We start from the raw sequence: 21,205 nt of genomic DNA on the forward strand, positions 1-21,205 counted from the left end.
TTGTAACATCCTGTCTGAGAATCTGCTACCCACAGAATGGACTAGAGTTCAATTTAAGCCAGTCAGTAGACAGAAAGACCAAGTAACACCGGGAGAAAAAGCACACAGTGAAAAGTCAGTTTAATAAAATCTTGTATGACAAATTATAGCAATTAGCATAACTGGAATTCCTAAAACTAGAGAAGATTATGGGAAACATGGTAATTTTTGAAATACGTAACATGTTTCTAAAAAGTAAATAAACCATTTTATACACTCACTGGGAGAGCAAGAGACCAGTTGAACTGCAGAATGGGATGTGTTAGGAGCAGTCATTTAATGGCAGTAATACTCAAGCAATGGCATCAATTGATACTTCAGGGAACAAAGAGGAGCCATTACAAAGCTGGACGGTTTTTATTCCTGCAGGCTTCTAACAATCTGGTCACCTCCCACCCTAGTTCTAGTGCAGGATGGCTGAGGACTCATTTATTGAAATCATTTCCTGCCCTGTCTTTTCTAAAGCAATGAACCAGGAACTGGACTTCAGAAAGATGTTGTTATGACAACATTCTCTTACCTTAATGTTTGTGTTTCCTTTGCGTGCCTTTTTTTTTTTTTTTCATTTTTTGCCATTTTATGGCTAAGAGGCTTAGTTCTGGTTTCAGTGACATCACCATTCCAACAACATTTTCATGGAATCACAGAGCACGATGAGTTGCAAGGGACCCATCGGGATCATCAAATTCAGCACCTGGCCCTGCACAGGGTACCCCACCCTATGACTGAGAGCACTGTCCAAATCCTTGAATTCAGGTTGGTGCTGTGACCACTGCCCTGAGAAGCCCATTCCAGTTCAAAAATCACTCTGGGTGAAAAGCTTCCTGATATCCAAGCTAAACCTCCCCTGACTCAGCTTCATGATCTTTTTCAAGCTCTGTCATTGGTCATCAGTGTACAGACTGGTACCTTCCCCTAACCTCCCCTCGTGAGGCTGAAGATTGCATTGAGATCTACCCTTGGTCTCTCCTTCTTCAAGCTGAACAAACCAAATGCCCTCAGCAGCTCCTCATACAACTTCCCCTCTAGACCCTTCCCCATCCTTGTGGCCCTTCTTTGGACACTCCTCTACTAGCTCAATGTCTTTTTTATACTGTGATGCCCAAAACTGCCCCCAGAACTCAAGGTGACACTACCCCAGCACAGAGCAGAGCGACACAATCCCCTCCCTCACCCAGCTGGCCTGATGCCCCCCATGGACATGGTTGGCCATCCTGGTTGCCAGAGTACACTGCTGAGTCATCAGCAAGCATGTTCAACTTTACTACACTCTTCAGTATTTTTTTTCCACTTGGAAACCTGAAAGGCTGTACCTGTGTGGGTTAGCAGCCAACAGGCTATAAGGAATTGTCAAAACCACACAAAAGTTAACAAGAGGCTTAAGGGGAAAGATGGAGCATAAGCACGATCAAGGGGAAGATTGCTGTAAGGCAGCAGAGCTGGTCACCATTACCCTCCCCTGGAACAGCCGCTGCTTGGTACAGGAAACACAACGCAGGGCTCAGGGTGTTTTGTTTGCTTGCTTGCTGACACAGGTTTTAATGTAATTCCCATGTACATTTTGATATGACAGTCTTACACAGATCTTTTGAGATACATGGGCATTATCCAGTTTTGCCTGTCACTGGCTTACTAAAGGCTTAAAGCAGAGAGCTAAGTCAGGGTTTTGCTTTGGCTGACTGTATCTTGCTGGGCAGGGCCTGAACTCAACCCACTGCCAATTCTGTTGGGACGCACAGCAACACAATTCTGTTGGGATGCACAGCAACATTTCTGCCTTCACTATAAACATTTATGCAAAGCTTCTAGCTAAAAATAAAATCTACATCAGTAAATAGTTGCCAAAATTTTTAGAAAGCTGTAGGTGATTGTGTACCATCAAACCCCAAAGCAAGCATGCTTATTCAATATTTCTGAATCTTCATGCACCATTGTTTGCATTTTAGGTAAAACGCTTCAAAGTGAGACTCAGCATGGACGCCATAGAGCCTTGGACCAGGAAATAATGCCTGTTTTCACAAAAGTAGGTGTGCGGGCCAAGACACTTAATTAATTTTCCTTATGAACAAGCTGCCGACAAGAAACAGCTTTATGGTGCAAGGGTTTTTGAAAAGAGTAGTCTAAATCCGAGTATCTCAACAATGTAAAAAGATCCCAGATCCAAAATGCAGATCACTTACTCTAAAGTCCCCAGACTTGTGATGCAGAAACAATTGTGTGGTGGGTACTAAGAAATCTGCCATGCCCCTGTAGAAGCATGCCAAGAGTAGGGGGTGCAGCAAAAGGTCTGTTCATTGATAAAAACCCCCATAACCCTAAGGAGGAAAAAAGAAAACCAAAATGCAAGAAGGCATGAGCAGACAATCTAGAGAGCTCAAGATGCAGTGGCACAGCTTATCATTAGCCCTTTTCAATTTCCACAAAAGCAATCACAGATGTTCCTTTCTGGCTATCAGGAAAAGGGAAAGCACCGTCTGCCCCAACAGCATCAGTCTTCAGTGATGATTAACAACAGAAAACAGGGGAAAACTTGTTCTTGACTGCCAGTGAAAAGTGTGTTTCATTAAAACAGAAGCAATATGGACTGTTTTACTATTTGAATACTAAATTTCAAAGTTGATTTTGTGCTATAGCCTGGGTTTCTGTTTTCAATTCATGCTACGTCAAATGCTTCTTCCCCTTTCATTTTCTTTTAGGTGATGCCATTTTAGATTGTTAATCTACAAAAGAGCAAGCATGCAAGTCAGAAATTATCTATCAGCAAACGATTTATAAAGGAAACAGAACAATTTGGGGAATTTAAAGTGAAAGTGACCTGGTGACTACCAAATTCCAACCTTGCTGGACAAGAATATACCATATGTTTCAATAAGAAAATAAAACTCAACTTTCACATAAAAGGCTCAAATTATTAAAAAACACCCAAAGCAAAAAAAAAAACCAAAAAAAAAAAAACCAAAAAAAAACCCACCAAAAAAAGAGTTATGGTTACAGTAGGAGTACTTCAGAATTGCACACAGAAAACCACATTTTTGCTTTTATTTGTGGTGGAATAGAATACAATAACCTTCAGCCCAAACTACTCAAGGCTGGGAGTATTACCTTTTTCTTCATGCTGCAAGACTTCAGGAAATGGAACAGGGACAGGAAGGGTTTAGAAGTTAAATTTTCTATTTAAGGCCATTAATTCAGCAAGATTTAAAAAAAAAGTCCTCAACTTTAAGCACGAAGAGTTGCATTGACTTCAGTAAGATTATTCACATACAGTTAAGTCAGGCAAGTGCTTAAATGGCTTGTTGAATCAAGCCATTAAATGAGAGCTGCTTTATTATACAGATTTATTTTAATGGCTGGCAGAGCTCATTACATGAGCCTATTTTATTCTTCCAAGGGCTAACAGCTGTTTTGTCATTAACTTTTCTGAAGGTGTAACCTGTATGCCTCCTGCACTTTACTGTAGCCACAGAAACAAAATTTTTTAAGAAAAATTGTATGCAACATCTATTATATATAGTGGCTTAGCTCTCCCTTAAATAGTAACAGAAAAGAACAGTACAAAACAATAGTTTCACTTTTTTAACACACAAGAGCATCTTATTGAAAAACTAAAATAAAAAAGTCTCACCACAATATAAATCCCCAAAAAATAATAATGAAATGGGAAGAAAAAAGGAGTTAGCAAAACGTCCTGCAGACTTTAAAGTCTCTTATCGCATTAAAAAAGCTCTTCTGGTGAACCACAATGTTTTGTTTCTTTCTGTTTACAAACCCACTAGACAGCAAACAATGGTGCCCACATCCACAACCTATGCTGGGATTAAATGGTAAAAACATAACCTGCCCCATCTAAAGTCCAAAAAGAACAAATGAACCCAAAAGGGCAGCCAGTGAGCATAGGAGCCTAGTGAGGACCGGGTTTCCCTGCGTAAAGGGGAGTAGGGGTTATAAAAGCAGAATTCAAGTTGGAACCATGTCAAAAAGTTCTATCTTGGAGACCTGCAAGACATGAACTATTGAAGAAACAGCCAAAAGGTCCCAATGAAAAGCTGTGACAAACTGTAATGTGCCATTTTAATTACAAGGAAGAGGGGAAATGGTTGGGGGTGGTTGCATTTTGTGTTTATGTTGTTTTGGGGTTGGATTTTTTTTTTTTTTTGCTCATCAATATGATGAGCTTTCAACGTCCCAAACCACATTCAGGTAGTTTTCAAGTCTGCTATTTTTTGTGTGGAATCTACTGATCCAGACCAAAAACCCAAACAAACAGAACAGAGGTGCACAGTTCTTAAGTCCTGGAGCTTTCTAAACCTCCTGAAAGAATTGCTGGCCTGGGGTATCCAGAGATGCCTGCAAGATGGTGTTCATAGCAGCCTTGCAAGCAGATTGGCTCACATCTGCTATGTGCTGCCAACGTTCTGCCCATCACCTTCATCATTAGGACCTGAAACAATAAAAGTAGTTCTTGGTCATAAGAAATATCTTTTGTTTCTTGCCTTGCAGTAAGAGACTCATCCCAAGTAGCCTACGTAAGTCTCAGATTCAGGTGTTCAATGAGAGATGAAAACTGTAGAATTCCCCCTCTCCCACCTTGCATATGGCCTTCTCCAGACTAAGATCTGTCTACTGCAGAATTTTATGTTCTTGACTAATCTAGTTCAGGAATCCCAGCAGCACCCAAAAACCTAAAAGCTCAGTTTCCAAGCTTTTCAATCTTCCCACTGCTTTTGTTCATATTCATTCCTCCCTTTTTCCCCTTCTGTGAATCAGGATGGAGGACTATCAAAGGCTCTATGTTCTCAGCCACAACAAAGCAAAGTACAGATGACTTCCAAGTTGAGAGTACAAAAGGAAGCCTTCCTCAAACTGATGACTAGTATTTTTCTTAAATTATGATCTCCTCATGCACAATAAAAAGCATTTCACTCCTTCCATGCCCCTTTGTAAACCTTCTGCTTTCCAAACAGCTCCCTACTGAAAGGTCATTCTAGATGCTGTCTACTGATTCTGACTCAACTCAGGTTTCATGTGCAACTCCTGGCCATGATTAAGGTAAAAATGAAACTCAGAACTACACTTAGAAATCCTGTAAATGATAAAAAGCACAGAAAACCTCTGCTAAACTGTGGCATATAACTCACAGGCAGCACAGGGGCCTTTTACCAGTTTGGAGAAGAAGCAAGGAGTAGTTGTGCTCAAAAAGGAAAGCCATGCAATAGTCCTACTCCATAGACATACACAAAGAGCACAGACTGCCTTAAGAAATGACACAGAAGAATGCATGGTAAACAGGAAACACCATTGTCTTTCCTACTTACCACTTCCAACTGATCCTGAAGGTGCAATGACATCATCATCATCACTGTCTTCCTCATTTGACTGCGTTACCTCTGGTTCAGGGGCTGCATTCTTGACTTCTTGCTCTTGTTCCACTCTACTGCGCAAGGCCAAGATCCGATGGTGCAATGCAGCATACAACTGCCCTGTATCTTTAGAGCTTGCCTGCATTTTTTAATATTCAGAAATAAGAAAACAGTGCATGGAATTATAACACAATAAAACACTGCTGACATAATACACAGCAGTCATGCCAAATTTCACAATATACTTTTTAGTTTTCTCATAAAGTGTTTTTCAAACCAGTCAGAATGGACTGTGCTACATGCAGCAGGACATTAGATATACAGAACTCTGGTGGTGAGAGTATATTCCTCTGCTTAGTTCCAACTTTCTTTGGCTAACATACCCAGTATTTGCTGATCTCATATAGCCTTCTTCACACAGAAATCACATAGCTTTCCTGACAGCTCCCAAAAGCTCATATTAAGAAGACCTTCAATTAAAATCTTGCAGATTTTTGCTGGCCTGTCAATAATTCAACTTCACACATTAGTTAATCATAATTAAGCCAACTGTTTCATGAGGAACTGGCATAAAATATCAATATGAGATATAATGAGAAAACTCAATGAACAGACAGGCAATTACTCAAAAATTTTTGAACAGTCTCTGTTTCAGAGGGAAGCATTTTTGACAGCCTGTCAAATTCTGTCATAAGAAATAGTTTCCCCAAATTCTTTAATAAAAAATAGTTTCCATCCACCCCACGTGACACTTGAATGTGTCAACTCTGTATCTGCAAAATTCCCCTGCAATAAACTGAAAATGAAAAAGTAATTCCAAACAAGATACTTTCTATCAATACTAAAATCAAGAGTGAGTAACCTGATGACAGAAACTCAAAACTTCCAAAACTAGAAAAATATGGAGAAAAACTTATCCAATAATTTCATTTATTTTTCTTCATCAATGCATATTTGGTATCATTAAGTTCAATTCTGGGACTCCAGATCCCAGGCCTACAAACCTAATGTCACAGGGAAAGCTGACCATTTGCTGATGCTCTCAATTTCTGATCCCTAGGAACACTAATTGTTTTGCAAGACACTTGTTCTCTTGCATCTTGTGTAAAATCAGTCTAAATCAAAAGAATGTTCTCAGACCTCCAAATATGTTAGTGCTTTAGCAGTCATTAGGGAATGACCTTTCTCCCTTGCTGACTGTACAACCAGAGCTCAAGTGTTTTAGTAATTCTGACTGCGACTGCTGTTCCCCATTTAGTAAGCACAGAAACTACTTTCACTATCCTGTTACTGCTTTAGTACACTGCATCAAAGGAAAATCAAAGTTTAAATGTGTAAACCTTAAGTACTAATATGATGTTCTTTAGTGTTTCCTTTTCAGTGGGCACCTATTCATCCTCCCACAATGCAGACAATGACAGTTTTCCTGTGCTGAAAGTTCCACTAAATCTAATTTTAGTTAAACTACTGCATAAAATCCATTAAATAATGCCAATTTTTTTTTAAATCAGAAAAGAATCTGCATGAAACACTAGAGTCTCAGTATGTGCGAAGCAGATCTCCATGACTCCATGGGCAATGCTTTGAACAACATGGCTTCCTAGGGCAGCCTTTGATGTGGCATTTGTTCACAGCTTGCAAGACTTTCTAGACAAGCAAATCTGCCAAGTGTCTTGTCTTTGGGGCAAGGGTGATGTTAAGACAGTGTAGGGTGCAAACAAAAATGGAATGCTACCTCAGCTACAGTTTAAGTGAGCACCAACTTCAGCATGATGGTTAAGACATAAACAGTACTCACTGATATAAGAAAAACTTTAACTCCTTGGTCCTCTGTATCCATGGCGGTGATCCGGATACTCTTCTCACTGGCTTTATCGATCTGCATCTGAGCCCAGAGCTTGGTATTTAAGATTAACCTGAGACTCCCCTGAGTCCTCATCACTAAAGCCAAGTTAGAAGATCAGTTAGGTGGAAAAAGACACATCAGGAAGCTCAAAACAGCCAAGACACTTATTACTGTACAAAGGTTTCAGTCTTTTTATAAATAAGCCCTCTTAGGCTTTTGTCACAACTGTAAATGAGGAGAATGTAGGCTTTGTGTGGGTTTTGGATGGGGTAGAGTTAACTTTCTTTCCAGTCACTGGTATGGAGCTTTATTTTGGGTTTGTGCTGAACATACAGTTGATATTACAGAGGTATTTTTGTTATTGCTGAGCAGTGCTTGCACAGAGCTAAGGTCTTTTCTGCTTTTCATACTACTACACTGATGAGGAGGATGGGACTATGTAACACATTATGCTCATAGGTTGGAGACAGGTACAAGAGATGATCATGTGACAAATAGTTTGGTTTATTGTTCGGCGTCCCCTCTCACAGGGGGCTCCCACGCTTGGACAACGGATTGGTCGGGATCTCTGCACTGCCTAGCTCCCTGACCCATTATATGTCTGCATTCAGGATTGAATGGCACTGGCTGGGATTTTTTGTTTGAGTTCAAATCTATCCCATCACTGCTCACCCAGGGATTTCTTTTCTCTAACCAACCAGTCAAGCTGAATTGAATCTCTGTTTATGACCAGATTTATCAGTCCAGCTACATATCAGCTGTGACAGGTAGGTGGGAGGTTATGAGCAGGCACAGCTGGGACAGGTGACCGAAACTAACTAAAGGGATATTCCAGACCACAAAACACCATGCTCAGGATATAAAGCAGGGGGAAGAGGAGGAAGGGAGGATGTTTGGAGTGATGGTGTTTCTCCTCCCAAGTCACCATTACACATGATGGGGTCCTACTGCCCTGGAGATGGATGAACACCTGCTTGCCCACAGGAAGCAGTGAATTAATTTGTTTTGCTTTGTTTGCAAATTGTATGCACCGCTTTTGCTTTCTTTTTTGAACTGCCTTTATCTCAACCCAGGAGTTTTCTAACTTCTATACACTTCCAGTTCTCTCCCTGATCCTGCTGGAAAGAGGGAGCAAGCGGCTGCAAGAGGCTTGGCTGCTGGCTGGGCTTAAACTGAAACAAGGCTATTGAAGATTATGAGTCATATCTAAAGCTATTTAGTCTGAAGCCTTATATGTTTATACATTAAAGTTCAGCAGTGGTATCTGAACAGATAATCTCAGGCTAATGCACATTCCTGCCAGCCTGAACAATTGTGCACTATTCAAACAGACTTCCCTCATCACAAGCAACCTATCCAAAACAGCCAGATCTGAATGATGTTACCATAAATTTCTAGGCAAATATTCTAGTTACTAAATATGGCTTGCTTTTATTGGGGAAAAAGTAACTGGAACATGTGCTGCAATAGAAGGGTATGAAGATACTCTCTTTGGAGGCAGTATTCACTAACTGAAGCAAAAGAAAAGGTCCAAACTGCTTCTGAGTTTCTGGAGCTAATAGAAACTTAAATGAATGTTGCTGTGTGTCAAGGAAGAACCTTATGAAAATAGGATGACTGTCATCCAGTATCTCATTTCCCCTGGTTCCTCTTACCCAGCCGAGACTGTAATGTTCCATCATCTGTTGAGGCCATATCATTGAGTCTCAGGAGTCCTCGACCTCTTTCCACCCAAGACTGAGAGCTTTTATCAAATACAAACAGCTTGCACTGAATCTGTAACAGAAAATATGTCTATGGCATAGTGGTTGATTGAAGTAATAATATATTTCTTAGTCACCTAGAGTTGAGTAAAAAATATTCAGATTTCATACTGGAATTTTTAATTGTTTATAGCTGTGGAAATCAAAACAGTCATCCTCTCTTTTGCAATACATTTCTCAAAATATGCTGTCTGTTTTCATCAAGTTTTACTAAAAGAAGCTATGTATTCTTAAAGAATAAGAGGGTTCAAGATCAAAACAACAAGTAATTTTCAGGTAATATATAAATTTTCACAGAGGAAACTTAATGTCATAGGAGACTGGCTTGTATCAGTTAATTCTTTTAAAAGCCTTAGGTACACACTGTACCACTGAATATGTTATTTGTTGCTGGGAAGACTCAGTAAATATAATTTACTGAGAAATTATATTTTATAATTTATATAATTATTATATTATAATTATATAATATAATTTACTGAGAAAAAAGAAAGCAAAGCAAAATTCTTCCTGTAAGGAAGCAAAGGATGGACAAACATGCTAGCTCATTATCGATTCATTATCAAAGCCTGAACACAAAGTCAATAATAACTGAGGTTATTAACTGAGGGTTCAGACGTTATAAAATTCAAAAGGTCTATGTATTTTTCCCAACAGTAGGAATACTGAAGGATCTTGACCTACAAGCTCCCTTTTTCTTCCATGCCAAACATCTCTATATCGCCCTCTCTAATCCAATTTTACTGTTACTGCTGAGGCTTTATACGTCAAACCATCACTCCTCAAGCTCCCCACAGATGAGCATGCACTAAGTGGAAAAGATACTTCCATTTTCATTCCTTTCATTTCTCATCTTCTTCACGCCAAAACATCTAGCTCTGTACGTTTCTGCAACATTAACATAGTTCTGTCTGTACAAGTCCCATTTGGAATTTTAATGCATTACATTTCACAAGAAAAAAAGAATTAAAGTTAAGCAAGAGATCTGTTAAATTACAACATATTCAGGCAAGTCAGTCCTCTATTAAGTATGCAACTGCCAAAAGTTGTAGTTTTTCTAAGTGAAACAGGATTCTTATCTCTTCAGTGTCTTGCTCAATTACGTGAAGCACCCAGACATTTCTGAATTAAATAGAAACAGAGATGCACCAGAAGAACATTTAAAGACCAGTATGTCTGGTAAAAATAAGTCCAAGAAGGTAAACATTACAGAGAACCATTTTTAAGGTAATACAAGTGTAACTGATAGGCATTAGATACTGATAGTTCAACTGTTTGGTCTCAAAAGAATAGGGCATTGTGTCTGTAAGAATAAAAAAGTTATCCTTGAAAATAACACAATTCAAATGCTGAGAAACACACTATCTCAAGGAAAAAAACTAAACTATAATTGGAGTACAAAGAGAAATGGGAAAAAATACATACACCACTTCATTTTATATGAAAACCCTGCATGTTTTTCTTAAGGATACACTAGAGTTAGTAAGTATATTAAAGTTAATTAATAGCTACAATGTTAAATATATCTCCATTAAAATCAGCAGTCTAAGTCATGACCAAATATCCTTTTACAACATCACTAATTCAATTAACTATCTCAAATCGAATTCCTGAGTGTTTGTGATACAGTTTCTATTTCGCAAGAAACTAGACTGCTGGCATAAATAGTCCATTCCAAATTTTAGAAAATCTTCAGTAGTACAACAATTAAAGAACTTAAAATATTTAATTAATTTAAATTTTCTTCAAATAATTGTCTCACAGAAAATAGAAGCTTCTATGTGATGGATTCAGGAAAGTATGCTTAAGATACACCTGGATGGCCTATATGCTAAAATTTATTCATAAAGAGGAAATTAAAAAACAATGGATAACAAGTTAATAAATAAGGATTTGATAAAAATATCTAAAGTTTGCATTTTAACACAAGAAAATACATTAGAGATATAGAGGAAGGCTGAATTGTAGGGAATCAGATGGTGTGCATTCACTGGACATCTGTTACGTGGGGTCAGAGACAGGGATGACACAAACTCTCAGAGATCGAGGCAACAACAGCAATGGTTTATTATGGAGGCCTGCTGATACAGGGGGTTTGAAACTTCCTGGCTTAAACAGCTGATTGGTTGGGATCTCTCTCTGCCCAGATCTCTGGCCAGTGGTGTGCTTGCATCTAAGCTTGGACAGGGTTGGCTGAGGATCCCCTGTGTAGATTTAAGTCCAACCTATCTGTGGACTTGTTACTGTGACAGACATCCATATGAATCCCCACAAACTCAAAGCTCCTCTATCCGTTTCTTACCTGTAACACGTTACTTTCAGCTTCCTCCCCAGTAATCACTTCTACCTTCGCTAATAAACACTTCCTTGCTGTTGCTTTAGTATAGGCTGCTGCAGACTCTGCCAGTGATTCTGAAATATTATTAGCTGAACAACATTTTGAGAGTCTGAGAATGATTATCATAAAATTTTGTACGATATATAAAAGTCTCACACAAGTACAAGAGAATTTTGAGACCCTTTGAAATGCACAAAAAACAGACTTTAATAGAACACATTAAAAATTACTGAAATGTAAAGCAGAAGTTAAAGCTTGTCTTTTAATACTTGTTTCACAAGCATAAGGAACAAAACAAATACATTCTCAAGAAGTCTTATCCATACATGCAATAGTTCAAAACCTTTGCATGGACACTTCCTTATCTGTAGATGCTCCAGCAGTACTGATACTCTTGCTAGCCATACAGCTGTGCCTACACATGGACAGTGCATTTAATTTTCTACTTCCATTTAGGCTTGCAAGCAGTTTACTGAAGAAAACCCATGGTTCTCAGAATTTCTGTAATATCTTGACAATTTGAAGTCATAGAATCCAGCAACCAGTTCTGAGTTCAAGCAACATGTGGGCACCCACTCAATGCAACATACATTTGACTCTGGAATTCAGTCACTTGAAATGAAATAGAATTGTTTAAAAAAGTTTGCCACATTTCTCCTACGTTCTCTACCAGGTCCTACTACCAGTTCTGTTAATTCCCTCTAATTTTATTCCATTGAAGATACTCCCACAACCACAGACTGAGAATATAAAAGAAAGTGCAGCCTGCACATGTTTGCTATTAGAGGATCTACAGCATCCAGCAACTTCCACACCCAGCCTGTATCTTTGGTTACAGGAGACAGTAAAGGCAACATAAAAATGTTATGTTTTTGAAAAGTAACAGGATACTGAAAAATACAGTAATTTAAAAACGGATTAACTACCATTCCTAATATAATATTTTGGTTTTCACCTTTTTCTGGCGTGGCCTCCTGAGAAGACGATTCAGACCCAGACTCTGTAGCAGCATTCTCCTTATTACTCTCTGTACTACCTTCATTTGATTTTGGTGGGCTCTATCACAGAAATAAAGAGGAGGTGAACAGAAGGGAGAAAACATACACTAATCCTGCTAAACAGGACTAGTGATCAAGTACTGAGGGTAGCTCCAGTATTTATAAACCATATGGCAAAAAAAAGAATCTCATGGACAACATGCTTTCACAGTCAAAACTATCCAACTATCTTAGCCAAGGAACTGAATGGAGTGTGACCTAAGAACCAGTCTGAATTATTTTCCCTGGAACTGATACCAAATTTCAACCTTTATTCTGAAGCTTTTTGACTTGCTTTGTTCAACATAGCAAATCAATTTCAGCTACAGCTACTCATGTCATAATTGACCAAACTGCTGCTTTGTAGTTAGACAGGTCTGAACATTCAGCATTAAACGTTTCCATTTTGCTGCAGCACAGGAATACAAACAACAGCAAGAAACAATGAGGTACTAGAAGTTATTCCTTAGGTTGGTACATCATGAACAGCATCTCCAGAATCATACCTCAGTCCTGAGGCAGCTGCTTTACTGCTGGGCTTGAAATCCCCTCTGGGGGGAGTCACATTACTGAACTGCTCTGAATTTTGAGGACAAACATAAAATACCCTCTAATACTTAAACTCCAATAGCCATTTTAAAGCAACGAGCTGTGTCATAAAATGCTTGGGCACAAGAACCATGTGCACTACAGAGAGGGCACTGAATATCCTTACACTGAGAGCTTGAAAGGGAAACCCTGGAAAGTATTGCTGGGCAGACAATAGCTTATAATGAACTTCCCGTGCTGCACTCAAAGTAAGTTACCTTCAAAGGAAATGACTGAAAAAACCCCATAATCAAGTGAGAAGTATAATTAAAGGCTCTCAAAATTCCTGAGTGAGAATCCATAACAAACTACTGGCAAAATTACAACATATACATGGTGGATACTCACTAGGACTCGCTCACTCATGTTCTGTCCAAAAACAAACTTGTTGCTAGATGCATCTGCACTGTTCGTAGAGTTCTCTACACTGAAAAAAACCCAAGAAACAAGCCAGGTTTTACAAGATAGAAAATAATACCTTTTTTATTTTCTACTAATAAAAATTCTCAGAAAGTGAGTGATTGTCACTGTCTTTAAGAAAGTAAGCACTGGTTGACACAAACCTAGGTAAAAATTAATCCAACTTAACATGAGAGCACATTCTAGTTTTACAGAACGAGAATTCTCTCAGAATGACAACAAATTATTTTTTTCTGTCAAAATCTTCCCCTTCAGATAACTACTAAAATACAAAGCAATGCTGAATGCTAAGTGAGGGCTTATTGTCTAATCATGTAACATACTTTTTTTTAAACTGTATTCTACATGTACAGACTTGAACTATTACACATCTTTAGGTCAATTTTTTCAGAAACTGAACAAACAGAAACAAAAGCATTTGCAAGACCATAACTGAAGCAAAGGCAGCAGGGATAAGTAATGCCTTTTATCAGACTAGCTGCAACACCACAGACTCTCCAAGAAGTTTCACAATCAAATATCAGCCTTTACTTCTTCCTTACAGAATAAACATCTTCTTCCCATTAGTATTTATATTAACAGATTTTAAATCCTATTTAGGAAAGACAGGAGTTTTATTCTTTTACAGACAAAAGACTTTAAAAGTCATTGTTCCTGTCCCTTCCCATCAGGCATACCTTATTAAGACACCAGCTTGCTCACAGAGTGAACATACAAAAGCAGACCATTCCAAATCAAGCCTACGTGCATTTCACCAAGTTTAGAAAATGGGGACTCGCATCTACATGATTCAAGTGAAACCAAGCAAACCTTTAAATTGTACATGCAGAGTTGCTACTTCTGATTAAAGAGATTCCTAGAACGAAGGAGATCCTCAGTAGAAGATAATTTTACCTCCTAAGGGAATTAAATACCACAGTTCTGAACTCCAAATGTTGACAGGGAACTCAATGTGGCCTACCAATAATATCTGCCATGCCACCTAGCATATTTAGTTTTTAAAGAATTTACAGTGTTACACAAAGGGAGGAGTTTCTTTTTACAAGTTGATTACCATAATGCTTTGCCATCTCATCAGAAAACCAGACCCAACTCCCCTTAGAGACAATATTGTTTTTAAGACAAGTTCAAACCTAGGTTTCTCACAATTGACTCACCAAGAATAAATCTTCCCAAAGTAAAGACTCAAATAAAATGACAGTAGGTGTCACATGAGTTGAAAAATGCGAGAAAATATTCTGGTATTTGAAGGCCACATATTAGTAGTTATTGTCTGCCAAATCTGATTGAATAAGTCTGACTGTGTCTATTGGAAAGACACTGATCTGGCATCTAGAGGGCAAAGGTGTTCTCTACCTCTCCAGTACAACATCTGAAAAGTTCAGCATCAAAAGTTCATAGACGGCAAAACAGCCTACTGCCTCCTTCATGGTGAACAACATGATCTTAAAAATGCCAAATATAAAGACAAAGAAAGCACGTATTGTTGCTTTTCCTACAATTAATTCCTTGCCTCAATCTGAATTTCAGTTTATGCCAGGAGCAGAGATGTTGCTCTGCTTCATCACTCTTGGTGGGATTTCCCCTCACATTTTTCCATGAATTCACAGCTCTGTATCTTCTGTTTTCTTATTCTTTACACTACTTAAATTTTTTGACCACAACTAAGCCAGCATCTTCACACAGATACAGATTTCATGTATCACTACCTTAGCCTCAAGCGAAGGCTGTCAGCTCAGAGGTCATTACTACATAAGACAGGATTAGCAGTTTTCTCCTGGCTGCCTCGCTTTACCTATACATCACGTTTCTTCTGATGTTACTGATGTTATTGTTATTCTTTAGAAGTTCTCTCAAAAACCTCCCACAGTTAGGCTCCTACTTATTCATACAGGCCACTCTGAAAAGGTTACTATAATGGAAAAATTTTAACTATTCTTCCTTTTATCTGTATCTTATATGAAACCTACTGAACAACACAAATACAGTGCAGATCTCTGTTTCTGATCATTCATGAGAAGAATGTCATGCTTTTTGGTTTCATGCCTCTCATGTCATGCTTTTTGGTTTTCTGAAGAAGTGTTGGTGAGGATGTGGTCAAATAAATAATATCAAATGCATCTCCCTTGAAGAGATGATTGAGGATTCCCCCAGATCTGAAGATTGCCATCTCATTCTTCAGAAGTCTAGGTTCCCACTGACCCAGTCTAAGCCCTGCATCCAATAAAGAACAGAATCATACCGAATTTTTAATAAGGAAAATAAAGAGTAAGGAGAACTGTTATATTGGTTTCCCTGTAGTCTCACCTGGAACTGATGTACTGTAGAAAATAGTTTGTTGCAGAAGGTATATCTGATGTCAGAAGGCCAGCATTCTGCACATCGGCAGTTTCATTGCTTTCATCTCCTAGCTAGAAAAAGAACAAGTATATATCAATAATTTTAATTATGAAATTTTCAACTCACTCTACCTAAAGACAAAGTTCATCCACAAATGCTTTCTACAATAAAACAAGATATGTCCCAATATTACACTTTCTTTTAGCATGCAAGGAAACCTGAGCTAACCCGTCTTCAAGACAAGTTATTCTACGCACAAGTTTAAGCCCAGGCTCAGCCTATTTTTCCATCTTTTCTTTGAAGTCTTGGTAGCACGGGAACAGCTTAGGACCACATTTCAACTTCATTCTAACCCAAAAAGTAAGAGAAAACACCACATTCTACTGAGCTTTAGCTGTTACTCATGATTGCAGTAGATGCATTTTTTTCAAAAAAGCTTCTTATGTTACTTAACAGAATTAATTTATTAAATGTACAAAGACTAGTTTTATCAAACAGACAACTCTGCTGTGTTCATAGTTCTTAATTTCACATATATTCATAAACTCTTAGTCAAGAGAACAAACGTGTTTACCTTAACTCTATCTCGTAAATTTTGCCCAAAAACGAATGCTTGCTGTGCATTTAGCTCAACCTTCTCAGAGCAGTCATCATCTGAAGTATTGTTGGACTCCTTTTTCTGACATTCTGCTGTCTAAAGAAATGGAAAAATAAAAACACCTTATGACAAGGTGAGTCACACATTCATTTACAATGACAAGCCAATAACACTTTCAGATCCACAAGGGATGTTTTGCATTTAAATGTCTCTGTTGTTAAGTGTCCTTCTTAGCAAATCACAGAATAGTTAAGGTTCAAAGGAATTTCTAACGAGCACCTGGTCCAAACTCTGTTCAAAGCAGCACCAACTTCAAAATTCTATTAAGCTGCCCAAGATCTCATATCAAGTTTCAAAAACAATCCACGTGACAGTTTTACATTTTGGTAGTCTGGCTCTGAATCACGATTTTAAAGGTTTAAGATTTTAGCTAAGGGTTAGAGCCAATTCATATTGAAGTTAGATACACTAACAATAGGTTAATAATTACTAGATGCTTAAGCTAAAGCTAATTGTTATATTACAAATAAGCTCACTTGTAGAAGGAAGTGGAGCAAGTGAACGATTATAGGAACATAGTGAAACCAGTAGAACAATGCCCAGCACCTGGACTCTATGTCAATCCATAATGAAGCAGGGGACCGTGGATCGTGCCAGAGGGTCACAGAGACCTGACAAAGACCCTCCTGACTTCATTCCTGGGACCACTGACCCAGTTCAAGACCACCAACCCCATTCAAGAGAAGAACTGAAGTACTAATAATCTCATTTTAATACAAAGCAGGAATGGGAGGTGCTGGAGTTATGCATATATATTATTTTGGGAAATAAATAGAAGGCAAAAATCCTTGTGTGATGTGGTCATGCACTTCGGGGATAATCCCCCCACCCCGTGCCACCCGCCGGCGTAATAAACATACTACTTTCAAACTTTAATTAGTTAGAGAGTCTTTGTCTGCGATTTTTGGTTTGAACAATTCAGTTCAATGTTCAACTACACTAAGTATGACAGTTATGTCCTAAAACCTACCTGGAATCCCCTTCACACCACATCTGCAGCTTCTCACCTGTTTGATAGACACTTCCTTATTTTATTCTCATCTTGCCACCACCTATCACTTGAGAGCTGAGAGCTCTCTCCAATTCGCCTGTCCTAGTCCAAGCAGAACATACTCAGCTTTTTCATTCTCTCGTCACTCCTATTGTGCTCCAGTCACTTGAGTGATTTTTAAGTGTTTTTCATGTAGTGTCAAGCCCCAAACTACATATGGTATTCCTGATGCCATCTGCCAGTGGCACTAAAAGAGAAAGATCACTTCCTAAGCCTAATGGTCAGTATGTTGGAAGGCAGGGGCTCTTCAGCAGGATCTCAGCAGGTTGGAAAAACAAGCTGAGAAAAACTAGCTGATGGTTAGCAAATGCAAAGTTCTGTATCTGAGGTGAAAGAACCCATGTGTCACAAGGACTGAAGAGGGACTGTCTAGAAAGGAGCTGTGCAGACAAGTCTTGGAGATCCTGATACTGCATGAAAAATGTTGAGACAAGTTCTCACATACAGAATTTATTAGCAGATCTATAGCTGATAGTATTGCTTCTAAGAGTGACAGTCATTTTATTTTGGAAGAAGGGAGATCAAAAAGGGAAGGAAAAAGAAAAACTTCACATTGGCCAGCCATAAAAACTAGTAATGAGCTCCCTAGACAGGCATCTTCCCCCTGAGTGTCCTCTCCAGTGGAGCAGGTGGTACTCCCTAATAACCAAGTTCCCATGGTAACTATATAGTTTTCTTCGTAATATGCTCAGACTTCCTGTGGTTTTGGGTTTTTTTCTACTTATGGTGCTGTTGATGCTGATGGAAGTGTGCCTTGCTGAGAGGCAACTGCTGTATGCGGGTCACTTCTGAGGCTTTGTGTGTGCATAGCATTGGGTCTTCCCATCAGTGTTAAAAGCTATGGAGTAGGAAGTTAGGACAGAAGCAGGAAGGAGTGATTCCCATGCAGGTTGCAATTGTTTTTCAACACTACTTTGGAGTTTTGTAAGTGAAAGGCTCTGAGTATAGTGGAATAAGAACTATGGTATGGGAATAATCAGGAAATGTGCCACCATGGCGTGTGCAGGGAGAAGTCACAAAGCCACTTGTGGAAAGCAGGTGGCAGAGGTGCAGAATAGAAAGTCCTTAGGAGAACAAAAAGCTCAAGAACCTTCAGGTGCTGTGCAGCAGTGATGAACAATAGATTGAACATGAATAAGTAGTGTATCCTTTTATTGATTAAGAGGACTTACGGGCTGCTTTGCTAAAACTGCTTTCTCCTTCCCACAGTATAGTAGTATCCACAAACGTAACAAGATTTATTCCACCTTGCCAGGTTGTTTGTGTATATGTTGAACAGTCCTTAGGAATGCCTCTAGTGATTGACACTTGTCAGACTTCCAATCACTGGCTGCTACCCTCAAAGCTCACTGCTTCAGCCAATTTATCACCCACTTTTAAATTCCACTCAAGCAGTACAGCTCTCTCCATTTTGGCCATGACAATGATACTTCAGACCATACAAAGATTTTGCCTAAAGTCAAAATCAACAAGTAGGGCTCTCTGAAAAGCAAATGATCTCAGAGGATAAAAGCTCATCAGGTTGGTCTCTGTTTTATCTATGCTGGCTGTTCTCAATCCGTTTAAGGTGCCTCATATCCTAGGACTCCTTCACTACAAAGGGAGAGGAAGGAGCTCAGCCATTTCTACTTTCTTGGAACTTCTTTCTTGCCATTTGTGGAAAGGTGTGCCATGCTTTCTTCTTTCCAAGTAACTGGGACCCACCACAGTACCACAACTCTCTGAGGACAGCTAGTGGTCTCACACAAGCACCCCTCAAGCTCCCTGTCCTGAGCTCATTTTCTTCCCAGTACAACACTGGCACAACACTGTATTTTGGATCCAGGATGAGAATAATCTTCATCACACACTGGTATTTTGGCTGTGGCACAGTTGTGCTCATCCCAAGTCAAGGAGTTCTCTGTGTCTCATGCTCTGCCAGCCAGGAGTTGCACAAGAAGCTGGGCAGGGGGAGGGGAGCACAGCCAGGACAGTGACCCGAACTGGCCATTCAGATATTCCACACCATAAAACATCCTGCCCAGTGTGTAAACTGGGGGAGCTGCTGGTGAGGGGCTGATGGCTGCTGGGAGACAAGCTGGGCACAGATAGCGGGTGCTGAGCACCTACACTGGACATCACTTCTTTTCTTTGTGTTTTATCTGTCTCTCTCCCCTTTTCATTACAATTATTATTATTATACTTAACTCTGTTTCAACACTTAAATAACTGTTCTTATCTCAATCCACTAGCTTTACCTTTTTCCTGATTCTTCTCCCCATCCCAGCTGAGTAGAGGGAGTGAAGAAGTGGCTCCATGGTACTTGGCTGCCAGCTGGGGTTAAACCATGACTCCTCCCTCTGCACCCATGGACACATCCTGTCTGGTCCTATGGACCAGTGTATGTCAAATTGTCTAACACAGTCCTTAATCAAATTTAGTGTAATGATTTGCTCTGTCAAGCTTCCCCTAAAAAGAGGATTTGGTAGACCTGACAGCAGACCTCTTCAGTAGAAAACAAGACAAAGGCATTGAGTACCTCAGATTTTTTTTCTTTTTTTTCACCACTAGGTTCCCTTTAACATTTTGCAGAAGGCCTACGATTTTCCTTCATTTTACCTTTGCTGCCAGTACCAGTGGAAGCCTTGCTTGCAGCTTTTCATTCCCCGTAATTCCCAATTCCAGCCAAATTTAGGCTCTCCCAGTTCTCCCACACATCCAGGCAATCCTTCTGTATAGTTCTCAGGTGTCTTGACTGCTTTCACGAGATACATGCACATTCTCTTTCTGGATTTAAGGAACTCCCAAGCCCATACATGCTGGCCTCCTCCCAAACTTGCACAGTTTCAAGCGCTTTGGGATAAGTTATTCATTCTCATGTTTGTCCATGCAGGTAATGAGCTCTCATGAGCTCTGCTGTCCTTCAGAATCCTACCAACCAGCTCAATAAACAACCTGAAGCCTGGTGAAGGTTCACTTTGATCTCCCTCTTGCTGGCTTCGCCTCTGATCTTTATCTATAAAGCCTTGACCAATTCAGTGCCTTCCCAAAACAAAGCCTCTGCATTCACACAGTTTCTTTTAGCATAGTGGAACCTATCCTTGTCTGTGTTTTCTTTCCAGCTTTATTTCCTAAAATATTTATGTCTGTCACCTTGAGTCTCCTTCTCCAACTTACCTTGTCTTCAGAGTCTGAACTTTTCAATGTTGCATCACTTGGTGATTCTGATGTGGCTGCAGAATCTGGAGGGATATTTACACCATTGGTGCCACTGCTGAGAACTGTAACACAGAAACAAAAAACCAAAAAAATATACGTGAACTCTCTAGATATTTAGACTGTCATAAAATTTTTCTTATGCAAATAGAATGTAGTTTTCTTGTTTAAGTCCATTAAACGTTGTAATGTAAAGCAAAAATTTCCCATAGTACTTTGCAAGAGACATGAGGACCACAATTCAGCAATTCTTAGCAGAATCAAAATTCCAAATGCAGAAAACCCAGTCAGCAAATTAATCTATACAAATGTTGTAAAGACTTCAATACGTACAACTAATCTAATACTGTTCACAGCCAGCAGGGTTTGTCTTCAGATTGATCTACCTGCTCACATACTGAACTCTCACTGAAAATTTTACCCCAATACTAAGTCCTCTGTAGAGTCCAATCTGTGTCGGGAGGCATGTCAAGAAATCAAGCTAGAAATATTAGGTTCTATGCCAGACTCTGCATTAACTGAAGTTACTCCTGTTTCTGTTCAACTAAACTTCCACATAACAAATGGCAT

At 39.3% G+C, this 21,205-nt stretch overlaps 1 protein-coding gene across 3 annotated transcripts in view; it reads right to left on the bottom strand.

Moving 5' to 3' along the window:
* Nucleotides 1–3,064: 3,064 nt before the first annotated feature.
* Nucleotides 3,065–21,205, bottom strand: part of RANBP3 (RAN binding protein 3) — a 53,200-nt gene continuing 35,059 nt past the window's right edge. For all 3 annotated transcript variants that reach the window (XM_054290969.1, XM_054290967.1, XM_054290968.1), the window contains 10 exons: nucleotides 20,597–20,700; nucleotides 16,306–16,425; nucleotides 15,699–15,802; nucleotides 13,320–13,398; nucleotides 12,302–12,404; nucleotides 11,311–11,435; nucleotides 8,901–9,021; nucleotides 7,198–7,340; nucleotides 5,355–5,538; nucleotides 3,065–4,480 (listed from right to left, as the gene is read on the bottom strand). In XM_054290969.1, the coding sequence (XP_054146944.1) occupies nucleotides 4,437–4,480; nucleotides 5,355–5,538; nucleotides 7,198–7,340; nucleotides 8,901–9,021; nucleotides 11,311–11,435; nucleotides 12,302–12,404; nucleotides 13,320–13,398; nucleotides 15,699–15,802; nucleotides 16,306–16,425; nucleotides 20,597–20,700 (1,127 nt within the window). In that variant the 3' untranslated portion in view covers nucleotides 3,065–4,436. The remainder of the gene's footprint in view (nucleotides 4,481–5,354; nucleotides 5,539–7,197; nucleotides 7,341–8,900; nucleotides 9,022–11,310; nucleotides 11,436–12,301; nucleotides 12,405–13,319; nucleotides 13,399–15,698; nucleotides 15,803–16,305; nucleotides 16,426–20,596; nucleotides 20,701–21,205) is intronic.

The sequence above is a fragment of the Melozone crissalis genome, unplaced genomic scaffold (genome assembly GCF_028551555.1).
Source record: "Melozone crissalis strain CALT ecotype California unplaced genomic scaffold, PUWL_Pcris_2 ptg000088l_1, whole genome shotgun sequence".
NCBI lineage: Eukaryota > Metazoa > Chordata > Aves > Passeriformes > Passerellidae > Melozone > Melozone crissalis.